The sequence below is a fragment of the Lonchura striata genome, chromosome 11 (genome assembly GCF_046129695.1).
Source record: "Lonchura striata isolate bLonStr1 chromosome 11, bLonStr1.mat, whole genome shotgun sequence".
Lineage (NCBI taxonomy): Eukaryota > Metazoa > Chordata > Aves > Passeriformes > Estrildidae > Lonchura > Lonchura striata.
Genome location: NC_134613.1, coordinates 6,119,354 through 6,130,915, shown reverse-complemented (window position 1 = coordinate 6,130,915; position 11,562 = coordinate 6,119,354). Strand labels below are relative to the sequence as shown.

Sequence of the window (11,562 nt, the reverse complement as noted above, 5' to 3'; positions counted from 1 at the left end):
CTGGGACGGGGACAGGGACAGGGACAGGGACAGGGACAAGGACAGGGACAGGGACAGGCGCAGCCCCCCGGTGCCCTGAGATCCGCGGCCGCTTTCCCTGAGGACGCCCGGGACAGGCTGGGAGCGGGCACGGCCCCGCTGCGATGCCCCTCAGCTGCCCGCAGAGGATTTGTGCGTCTCCAGCGTCTCCCCAGCGCCTCCCGCTCCACTCCGGGCCCTGCTCCCACCTTCCCTTTCCCCACACCCCAAATCCACCCACCTTCCGAGGCTTTCCCATGCAAATCCCCGGCGCGGCAGCGGCGCCGATTCCCGACCTCCCTCCCGCACCAAAGCCGGCTGCAAACAAAGAAACAACGAACCGATCCCCCCTGAACCCTCCGAGGGAGCAGGAGGGGACTCGCCGGGGCTGTCCCAGCCGCTGCCAGCCCCAGCATCACCCCCCAAAAGCTCGGGAGGCAGCGGTCCCCGCGGGGATCCCGCAGTCCGGAGCCTGAGAGCTGGCTCTTTCTCCTCCTCATCCTCATCACATGCAAGGAGCGGCCGCGCCCTGAGCATCAGCGCATGCATGGCTGGGCAGCGGGGCCGCCACCGCGTGTCACACCCTCCTGCCGAGGCTCTTCCAGCGAGGCCAGCGGTGGGGACACCGAAAGTCCGAGGGAACCGCAGGAACCGCGGGCGGCGGCGGGGCCGGCGTCAGTGGAAGAGCTCGGCCAGCACCAGCACCAGCAGCGGTCGGAACCACGAGGCCGGCGCGGCCGGAGCGCGGCCGTGCTGCGACAAGAAGCGCTGGCGGTCCAGCAGGCGCTCCTTGACCAGCGCCTGGCGGAAGCCGTCCTCCTCGGACACGCAGACGTAGTGGCCGTAGTGCTCGCGCCGGACGCTGGGGATGAAGTGGAAGCAGTCGTGCTGCGGGCGGGAGGTGTTGCAGCTCTTGATGAGCACGTCCTCGTGGTACCAGTTGTAGGTGGCGTAGTGGGACTCGATGGAGCAGTTGAGGTAGTAGCGGGAGAGGGGCATCACCGAGATGTTGCGGAAGTCGTCTGCGGGGACGGGGGAGAGGCGGCGTTAGCGGGGTTTGGGTGGGGTGGAGGAAGCCACGGAGACTCCTGAGAGGGCTCCTGAAACTTCTGCTCTGCCCTGTAATTCCTATTCCCGTATCTTTGCCCGAGAGCCCGTCAGTTTTAAATTAGTAACAGCTCGGAGGGAGGGGGATTGCATTTTTCATCTCAAGGGAGGCTCCTGCCTTCCTCAGCAGACTCCTGGCTTTTCAAACCGAGATAGATGACCCATCCAAAATCATCCAAACCAACCCAAACCCGCCCAAGTTCATCCAAACCCACCCAAACTCATCCAAACCCTTCCAAATCCATCCAAACTCATTCAAACCCACCCAAACTCATCCAAACCCTTCCAAATCCATCCAAACTCATTCAAACCCACCCAATCTCATCCAAACCCTTCAAAATCCATCCAAACCCTTCCAAACCCACCCAAACCCATCCAAATCCATCCAAATCCATCCAAACTCAATAAACCCTTCCAAATCCATCCAAACTCATTCAAACCCACCCAAACTCATCCAAACCCATCCAAACCCTTCCAAATCCATCCAAACTCATTAAAACCCTTTGAGAACCATCAAAACTCATCCAAACCCATCCAAATCCATCAAAACCAACCTAAACCCACCCAAACTCATCCAAACCCTTCAAAACCCATCCAAACTCATTCAAACCGACCCAAATTCATCCAAACCCATCCAAACTCATCCAAACCCATCCAAATCCATCAAAACCAACCCAAACCCATCTAAACACATCCAAACCCATCCAAATCCATCAAAACCAACCCAAAGCCTTCCAAACCCACCCAAACCCATCCAAATCCATCCAAACCCACCCAAACTCATCCAAACCAACCCAAACCCATCCAAACACATCCAAACCCTTCCAAATCCATCCAAACCCTTCCAAACCCACCCAAACTCATCCAAACCAACCCAAACCCATCCAAACACATCCAAACCCACCCAAACCTATCCAAACCTATCCAAAGCCTGGAGAATCCAACAATTCCTTGACCAACCACAGCATCTCCATGTACCTTCCTTGACGTCGCCCCTCTGGCAGCTTCCTCGCCACGAGTTGAAGTTCAGGTTCTGGAGCACGTCTCTGCGGGGTGGGAATGGGGATGAGCTCCAACAGAACTTCAGGAAGCAGCAGTTCAGGGATGGGAATCCCCCATATCAGGGGGATGAGTGGGGTGGGTGGGAATTGCCCCCTCCCATCCCAATTTCAGAAGGTTGGAGATGACCAACGTGAGACCCAGCAGCAAGGAGAGGGGTTGGGTGACCAAAACCCCTCAAGGGAGGGATGGATCTGTGCAGAGAACCCAAAACTTTCAGGGAGAGGGGCTGGGTGCCTAAAACCCTTCAAGGGAGTGATGGATCCACACAGAGCACCCCCAAACTTTCAGGGAATGGGGTTGGGTGCCCAAAATCCTTCAAGAGAGGGGTGGATCCATGCAGATCACCCAAAACTCGTGGGGAGAGGGGTTGGTTCCACAAAACCCTTCAAGGGAGGGATGGATCCATGCAGAGCACCCCAAACTTTCAGGGAGAGGGGTTGGGTCCCCAAAACCTTTCAGGGGAGTGATGGATCCACACAGGGCACCCCAAACTTTCAGGGAGAGGGTTTGGGTCCCCAAAACCCTTCAAGGGAGGGATGGATCTACAGAGAGTACTCCAAACTCTTGGGGAGAGGGGTCTGGGTGCCCAAAATTCTTTAAGGGAGGGATGGATCCACACAGAAAACCCCAAACTTTTGGGAAGAAGGGGAAAAACCCTTCAAGGGAGGGATGGATCCGTGCAGAGCACCCAAGACTTTTGGAAAGAGGGGTTGGGTGACCAAAACCCTTCAGAGGGAGTGATGGCCCCACACAGAGCACCCCAAACTTTCAGGGAGTGGGGTTGGGTGCCCAAAACCCTTCAGAGGAGTGATGGATCCACACAGAGCACCCCAAAGTTTTGGGGAAAGGGGCTTGGGTGCCCAAAACCTTTCAGGGGAGGGGTGGATCTGTGCAAAGCACCCCAAGGTTTTTGGAAAAGGTGTTTGGTTGCCCAAAACCCTTCAAGGGAGTGATGTGTCTGTGCAGAGAACTCCAAATTTTCAGGGAGAGGGGTTGGGTGCCCAAAACCCTTCAAGGGAGTGATGGATCCACACAGACCACCCCAAACTTTCAGGGAGTGGGGTTGGGTGCCCAAAACCCTTCAAAGGAGGCATGGACCCATGCAGATCACCCCAAACTTTCAGGGGGAGGGGTTGGGTCCCCAAAACCTTTCAAGGGAGTGATGGATCCACACAGAGCACCCCAAACTTTCAGGGAGAGGGTTTGGGTCCCCAAAACCCTTCAAGGGAGGGATGGATCTGTGCAGAGCACCCAAGACTTTTGGAAAGAGGGGTTGGGTGACCAAAACCCTTCAGAGGAGTGATGGATCCACACAGAGCACCCCAAAATCTTGGGGAGAAGGGGAAAAACTCTTCAAGGTAGGGATGGATCTGTGCAGAGAACCCCAAACTTTCAGGGAGAGGAGTTGGGTGCCCAAAACCCTTCACGGGAGGGATGGATCCACACAGAGCACCCCAAACTTTCGGAAAGAGGGGTTGCGCACCCAAAACCCTTCAAGGGAGCGATGCATCCACCCACGGCACCCCAAACCTTCGGGGACAGCGCATCCACCCCAAACCCACGCAGGCGCTCAGCCCAGGAGGGGAATGCTGAGGGTGTGGGTGGGTGTCTGCCCGCTGGGGTTGGGGTGGGAATGGTCCCCACGCACCGGCCGCGGGCCAGCGAGAGGCAGGAGCCGTTGGCCCAGCCGCAGTAGGGGTCCCTGGCCAGCACGCAGCTGTGGCAGTTGTTGCGGTAGGCGCCGCACATGTCCATGGGCAGCTCCAGGACGCGGCTGCTGGAGCCCACGTAGAGCACGGCCTGCGGGGGGAGAGCACAGGAGCTGTCATCCCATGTCCCAGGAAAGGTCAGGAAGGAGCTGGAGATGCTGGAGGGAGGCCAAGGAGATGCTGCAAGGGTGGAGCCCCTCTGGAGCCAGGCTGGGGGTGCTCACCTGGGGAATAGAAGGCTCCAGGAAGAGCTCAGAGCCCCTGACAGGGCCTGAAGGGGCTCCAGGAGAGCTGGAGAGGGAATTTGGAGTGACAGGACACAGGGAATGGCTTCCCACTGGCAGAGGGAAGGGATGAATGGGATATTGGGAAGGAATTGTTCCCTGTGAGGGTGGGGAGGGGCCAGGGTGGAATTCCCAGAGCAGATGTGGCTGTCCCTGCATCCCTGGAAGTGCCCAAGGCCAGGGTGGGCACTGGGACATGGAGAACCCCAGGACAGCGGAAGGTGTCCTCACCACACGGTGGGGCTGGATGATCATTAAAGGTCATAGGGTGATCATTAAAGTGATCATTAAAGGTCCCTTCCAACCCAAATAATTCCATGATTTCACTCCCAGAGCCCGGGGCTGGCGCTGACCCATCCATGCCTGACCCAACCCGTTCTCCCGCCCCCGGAGCAGGGACCCACCCTGGCGTGGTCCAGGATCATGGCCTGGATGGGATCCTTGTTGGGGAACACCTGGATCTCCACGATGTTCTGCACCCCGTCTGGCAGCTCCACCACCTTGTGGATGGACCCCTTGTCTGGGGAGAGAGGGGACAGTCCTGTATTTTTCCGTTTCTCTGTTCCTGTATTTCTCTGTTTCTCTCTATTTCTCTGTTTCTCTATTTCTCTGTTTCTCTGTTCCTGTATTTCTCCGTTTCTCTCTGTCTTTCTGTTTCTGTATTTCTCTGTTTCACTCTATTTATTGCTCTGTTTCTCTGTTTCTCTCTTTCTCTGTTTAACTCTGTTTCTCTGTCTCTCCCTAACTCTCTTGCTCTGTTTCATTTCCCTTGCTCTGTTTCTCTCTAACTCTGTTTCTCAATTGTCTCTCTAACTCTCTTGCTCTGTTTCTCTGCTTTTCTATTTCTAATTCTCTTGCTCTATTTCTCTCTATTTCTCTCTAACTGTAAAATCCCAAATCCATCACTCTTGGCCCCAGCCCAACCCCACCCACCCACCGAGAGCTGGCTGCACTTTCCCCATCACAAAATCAGGAATTTAAATCCCTGCAGCTCCCTCCATGAGACCCAGGGAACACATCCCACGGATGGGAGGGATGAGGGCTGTGGGTCTCAGATTCAGCCAAAGAGAGAAACGGAGAGTTTCTATCCAGGCAGAAACCTGGGAAAGAGCTGGGAAAGAATGTAAATAATTCTTTATCTCTCTTGTTGTTCACATTGTTTATAGTTAAGTGTGTCAAGCACTCTGCACCAACGGTGGTGGGTTGTTTTCACTTCAGGACCAATGGAGTTGGTCCTCACAAAACTCTGTATAAAAGAGCAGTGTATTTTGAATAAATCAGAGTTTTACTCTCACAGCCTTCTGGTCAGAGTCTCTTCATTCCCGTCCTGCCTCGACAGCGACAGAGGGCAGCTCGGGAAGCATCAAAAAACGACAGAGCTGCTCCTTGGGGAAGGATTTCTGCCCCTCCAGCACGAACCTACCCCGGGGAGAGCCCCCGTGCCTGGGATGCTGCCCGGAGCCCGGCTGTGCCCACCCAGCCAGCCCGGCAGCGTTTGTCTCTTCCCAAAATTTGGCAGCTGAGCAACAGATGCCAGGCTGGGGTGTGTTCCCTGTCCCCTCGATGTGTCCCCGCACCTGTGGCCAGGTAGAGGACGTTGTAGCGCTGCCCGTCGCCCGCGGCCACCTCGTGCACGCCGATCTTCTGGTAGCGGTGCTTGTTGTGGAACAGGGGGCTCCGGGAAGGGGACAGCGGCTCCACCCGCTCCTCCACCTCGGGGTGGCTGTCGGCGATCTTGAAAGTCTCGCTCGGCGTGTGCTGCCCCGAGGGGACGCACTGAGGGGACACGGAAGGGGACAAAAGGCACCGGAGTCAGAGGTGGGCAAGGGGACAGCTCTGCCCAGAGGTTATCGCCACCGTGCCCGTGCCGGGTGCCCTCTGAGATCCTCTCCCACACCCCAGCTGTCCTGCACCATCCTCCTTCTTGAAGCTGAAGCCCATGTGAGACTAAAACTCCATCTTTTCTGGCCAAACACCAGGTTTTGTCCCCAGAGTTGAGAAACAGGATGGGAAAATCAAGTGCAAGTCACCTCTGTGACTATGGGGTTCTTGGTGGACTGGGGCAATCTAGACACTGCCAGGGCCTGGGAAACATAAATAAAATCAATAAGAAGCTGTTAAATTGTGCCTGAGCCTCGCAAGGAACAGCGTGGGGAATGCTGGCTGCAGAGATGTATCTGCTGCCGCTCCGCGGGCCGCGGCACATTCATTAAGCATCTTTAAGATGGATACACCCCCAGTTCACCTCCTGCAAAAGCCTGGGAATTTATTTCCTCCCGAGCCACGCCATCAATCACGGGCGACAGCAGCGCCTCGCAGCGCGGGGCTCGGCCGCGCAGCAGCCGGAGCGGCGCGGGGCCGGCTGCCAGCACCGGGCAGGGGCTGCTCGGACCCCACGGCCCGGCTGAGGAGAGGGGTCCCATCCCTCACTCTGCTCACAGCCGCTGGGGAGAGGCTGCCTCACACTGTGGGAGTCCAGGGCTTCCCTCTGGCTGCCCTGGGACCCTGGCAGGGCTCAGGAACCCCCCTGGACAGAGCCCCCAGAGACACTGGCTGTGATCTCTGCCCATGGAAAAGAGTTTCCAATCTTACAGGATTAATTACCAGCTCTGAGGGTTTGATATAAGCAATCATTAAGTGTGGCACAGGCGCAAAAGTAAAATTTTGGGATTCTAGATCCTTAAGGGGACAAGATGGAGGAAATTGGGTGTGTCTTGTCCTTTTTCTCCTTCTCCATGCCCTCCATGTCTCACTGTGGTGTTGGCATTTTTCTGTTGGTTCAGGCTGGGGACACACTGTCCAACGTAGGTGACAGATATTGGCACGTTCTTGTAAATGCAGCCCAGGGAGTTTCTGGTATTTAATGTTTGTCACATCCCACTGAGGGCAGAGCCCCACACGCTGCCCTGCAGGACAGAGCTGGGCAGGGCAGCAGAACATGTGAGAGATAAACAGAATAAACAACCTGGAAACCAGCACAGACCAATTATGGCTTCTGCTTTGGCAGCGGGGCTGACAGACAGAGACTTTCTACAATCTCAGGATCATCAATAGCTCAGATTCCGACACCCAGGGTCCCTCACCTGGCCAGGTTTGACCTCAGGGGTGGGGCCGTTGTAGCCTTTGAGCCGCGATGTCCTGAAGACGTTGTCGATGTCCCCGAAGGAGTAGACACAGACGGCAGAGCTTCCCCTGAGGGGACAACGACGGGGTCAGGGGGGACACCGGGCTGTGCCCATCGCCGTGCCTGCTCCAGCTGCTTTCCAGAGGGAAAAGAGGGCTGGAAGGGAGGATTTGGGCCAGGGCCCCTCACCAGGTGTTGGTGAAGAGCCCGTAGACCTTGGAGCGCCGCCAGTCGCTCGCGGGGACGAAGAAGACGTCCTGCAGCCAGTTGAAGTTGCCCTTGGTGACGGGGTCCACGCAGATCAGGGTGGCCTTGAGGAACGTGGTCCACTTGGAGGCTGAGAGGGAGCTGGTTCCTCCCCTGTCCTCCTGGGGGACAGGGACAGCAGGGATGGAGTCAGGGTTTGGGGGGGGAACACCCCAAAATGCCCATCCTGACGGGGAACCGCAGGATGCTGCCACAACGCCGTTCCTGCCATCCCGGAGCAGGGAATTCTCTCCCCTGTGAGGCCGAAGGATGTGGCTGTGCCCCACTCAGAGGGGTCAAACCAAGACTGGGTAAGCCCAGAGGAGCTGGCGTGTCCCCTGTCCCCCCCAGAGCTGCCACCCCACCCTGTCCCCGAGGTACCTTACACAGCTGGGCCACCCGCGAGATGTTCCGGGGCGCCTCGGGGCTCTTGTCTGGGTTATCCTCACGGAAGAAGTAATAAATCTTGTCCTGGTGAGGCTCCTCATGCCTCAGCGTGGTGGCCTTGACAAACTGAGGGTCTGGGGAGGGAAGGGACAGAACTCGGACCTGATTTCATCGAGGGAGACACCGGTGGGGACAGGGCAGGGAGTGGGACACGGCTGCGGCCCAGGGACAGGACAGCTCCAAGCCTGGGCTGCCCCTGCTGATCCTTAGAGAGGCTGAGCTAGAACCGAGACTAGGCAGGGCTAAAGCAGGGATTTATTAAAAGGATCTCCTCGGTGGATCCACCTTGGGCAGCACCAGAGCCCAGCCAGGGCTGCAGCCAGTGTGAACCAAAATGGTCCCAAAATGGAAAGCTGGTCCTGAGGTGTCTCACTTCTCTGAGTTCTGCTCCATTTGCATATTGGGGTTCATTGTGCAAGGTTATGAAATCCCATCCTGCTTGTTTTTCTCTCTCCAGCCCACGTTGTTTGTGCTCCTGGGGCTGAGATTTGGATCACTGGTCCTTGGTCCCCAGCCAGAGCAGGAATTGTTTTGTGTCCCTGCCCTGATATGAATCCCAGACCCACACACTAAAGCAGCACAGAATGTGAGAAAAGCCAAAGCTGAGGCATCAGGGCCACCTTCCCAGCGCCTCCTGCCTGACTGCACAGACTCATTCCCTGCAGGGAAGGACTCCCTGGAGCCTGGGGAAGCCTTGGCAGCCACAGAAACCCAAGTCCCTCCCTGCTCTGGAAGGAAGGAAGGATCCCTCAGGAGGAGGGATCCGTGCTGTTTGTAGGGAAAACCCCATAACACCATTCCTATTAATGCTCCCTTGCCATGATGGGCATCCCTGGGTCCCTCTGAGCATCCCGAGCTGCTGTTTCCACAGCAGGGCTCTCCAGGGATCAGAACCCTGCTGTTCCCACGCCAGGGAATGTCCCAGGATCATCAGCCTTGCAGGTCTGGTTTGCTTTCCTCCTCCCTGTTTTATCCCTGCGTCATTTTAATTCCGTTTTTTATCCCAATAATCCCCCATTTCCCCCCTGGGAAGCCACCACAAGCCCAGGGAAGCGGAGCAGGGTCCTTTCCCCGTGTCCCCTCGCTGTCCCTGTCCCTGCCCCAGGTTTGACCCTGGCCGGGGTTTGCCCAGAGCCCCTGCCCGCACTGGAAGTTGCCCAACGCTGCTGCCGGGCATTTTGCACAGCCCAGTTTCCTTCCTCCCTCACCAGCCTCATTTCCCCATGGCCCGAGGATGGGGAAGTCGCTTTTGTGCTGGTTTGGGACAGGGGTCATGTGGCACAGACAGCTGGCTCCCTCCTGGCTGGCACTGAGGGCACCCGAGCCACTGGGTTAACCTCAGGGGGCACTGGGGCAGAACAGCTGCACCACAAACTGGAGTTCCAGCGTGCCAGGATGCTGGGGATTAACTGGGCATCTCCCTCAGCACAAAATTCCACTGCCAAAGAACCAAGAATTTCCAGTTCTTGAGGTTCAGAAGGTGATTCAAGAAGATCAGGGCCCAGTGACGTTAATTGTTTATGGGATTTGTCTCATTGGTGGCTTTACACCAATAATCGTCACCATTGGGTATTGGCCATTCCTTGGCTGGCGCTGGCACACCAAACAGGTCTCAAAGGGTTTGTCTGGGCTCTGATTGGTTGAACATTTGGTGTCTGAGCCTGCTGACTCGGCTAAAACAAGCCAAATGTTTGGTTTTGGTGGATCTGCAGGTGGATCTGCAGGTGGATCTGCACCGCAAGAGCAAGCGAAGCAAAGCTAATGAGTTTTGCTGAATCCAACACAGATCAGCCCCCACAAGGAACTCTGGAGCTTCTCCTGCGCCCTGCCAGCTGTGGGGGGGCAGAGTGCAGCGGGGATCCCCCCCAGTGGGAATGTCCCCCCAGTGGGAATGTCCCCCCAGCGGGAATGTCCCCCCAGTGGGAATGTCCCCCCAGCGGGAATGTCCCCCACTCACTCTGCATCACGGTGTCACTGGTGTAGAGCTCTCCCCCGCCCCTGACGCGGCGGAATCGAGGGATCTTCCCGTTCTGCTGGCTCTTCTTGATGGTGGAGTAGATGTCCTGGCCTGTGGGACAGCAGGGAGTGGGGAGGGGATGGATGAGGAGGAGGGAAAGCAGCCAGGACTTCCTGGGTGCTGCAGGGATGGTGGGAATGGAACAGGAACGCCAGGCCCAACACGCAGTCCTTGAAGGGTGGCAGGGACAGATCCTTGGAAGGATCCTCCCCTGTGCCCACACCAGGCCTGGAGCAGTGGGATCATTGCAGGCCCTGCTTCCAAGGTTTCTCCTGACCCAAAGCATTCCTGATTCAGGTCCTTCCTTCCAAAGTCCTTCCTGACCCAAAGCATTCCTGATTCAGGTCAAGCATTCCTGATTCAGGTCCTTCCTTCCAAGGTTTCTCCTGACCCAAAGCATTCCTGATTCAGGTCCTTCCTTCCAAGGTTTCTCCTGACCCAAAACATTCCTGATTCAGGTCCTTCCTTCCAAAGTCCCTCCTGACCCAAAGCATTCCTGATTCAGGTCCCTCGTTCCAAAGTCCCTCCTGACCCAAAGAATTCCTGATTCAGGTCCTTCCTTCCAAAGTCCCTCCTGACCCAAAGAATTCCTGATTCAGGTCCTTCCTTCCAAAGTCCTTCCTGACCCAAAGCATTCCTGATTCAGTCCCTTCCTTCCAACATTTCTCCTGACCCAAAGCATTCTTGATTCAGGTCCCTCGTTCCAAAGTCCTTCCCAACCCAAAGAATTCCTGATCCAGGTCCCTTGTTCCAAAGTCCCTCCTGACCCAAAGTATTCATGATTCAGTCCCTTCCTTCCAAGGTTTCTCCTGACCCAAAGCATTCCTGATTCCCAACGTTCCTCCCATGCCCCGGTGGGAATCTCCAACCTCTCTCCCAAAGGGATGTGCACTTCCATGGGGACAAAATGAGGAGAGCCAAGGGGACAAAGCCCTTGGAGCAGCCTCAAGAGGCTCCTGTTTGTCCCAGGGAGGCTTTGAGCACAACAAAACCTCTGGAAAACAGGATAATGGGAAAACATCCCACTTACCATCGACAACGACGAGGGTGTTGGAGTCAGGGGTGAAGGGAGCGATCCCTCTCCCATCCCAGGGTGGGCTCTCCTTCCTCTGCGTCTGGGGAAGGACAGAAAGGGATCCTGAGTGGGGCCAGGCTGGGTTTTCCCCGCTCGGGATGGGGGAAGGATCCGTACCACATTCCAGCAGGTGGGAGCGCAGGCGCCGGTCCCGCACACCAAGAGCCCGTCCCCGTACTGCTCCACCAGGGTCAGGTAATTCCGGCTGTCCTCCTGCCGGGGAAAGGAGCCTGCCAATGGCACACAGCCCCCGGCACCACGCGGATTCCCTGATCCTTCCTGCCTTTTCCTGGATCTCCTCATCCGGAGGCAGCTCATGAGGAGCACGCGCAGCTCCTTCAGCCCAGATCCTCCAGCCCTCCCCATCCCGCTGTTCCCTCTTCAACCCAAATCCTTCCCATCCCGGTATTCCCACTTCAACCCAAATCCTCCTCATCTCATTCCTTCAACCCAAATCCTTCCCATCCCGGTAT

The 11,562-nt window shown here is 56.8% G+C and overlaps 1 protein-coding gene across 1 annotated transcript in view; it reads right to left on the bottom strand.

Annotated features, from left to right (window-relative positions):
• Nucleotides 1–469: 469 nt before the first annotated feature.
• SEMA7A (semaphorin 7A (JohnMiltonHagen blood group)) overlaps nt 470–11,562 on the bottom strand; it is a 33,331-nt gene continuing 22,238 nt past the window's right edge. The window contains exons 5-15 of the mRNA XM_077785851.1: nt 11,207–11,302; nt 11,045–11,129; nt 9,955–10,065; nt 7,932–8,071; nt 7,494–7,672; nt 7,264–7,372; nt 5,758–5,956; nt 4,585–4,700; nt 3,836–3,987; nt 2,104–2,171; nt 470–1,040 (exon numbers count right to left, since the gene is read on the bottom strand). Of these exons, the coding sequence (XP_077641977.1) occupies nt 694–1,040; nt 2,104–2,171; nt 3,836–3,987; nt 4,585–4,700; nt 5,758–5,956; nt 7,264–7,372; nt 7,494–7,672; nt 7,932–8,071; nt 9,955–10,065; nt 11,045–11,129; nt 11,207–11,302 (1,602 nt within the window). The 3' untranslated portion in view covers nt 470–693. The remainder of the gene's footprint in view (nt 1,041–2,103; nt 2,172–3,835; nt 3,988–4,584; nt 4,701–5,757; nt 5,957–7,263; nt 7,373–7,493; nt 7,673–7,931; nt 8,072–9,954; nt 10,066–11,044; nt 11,130–11,206; nt 11,303–11,562) is intronic.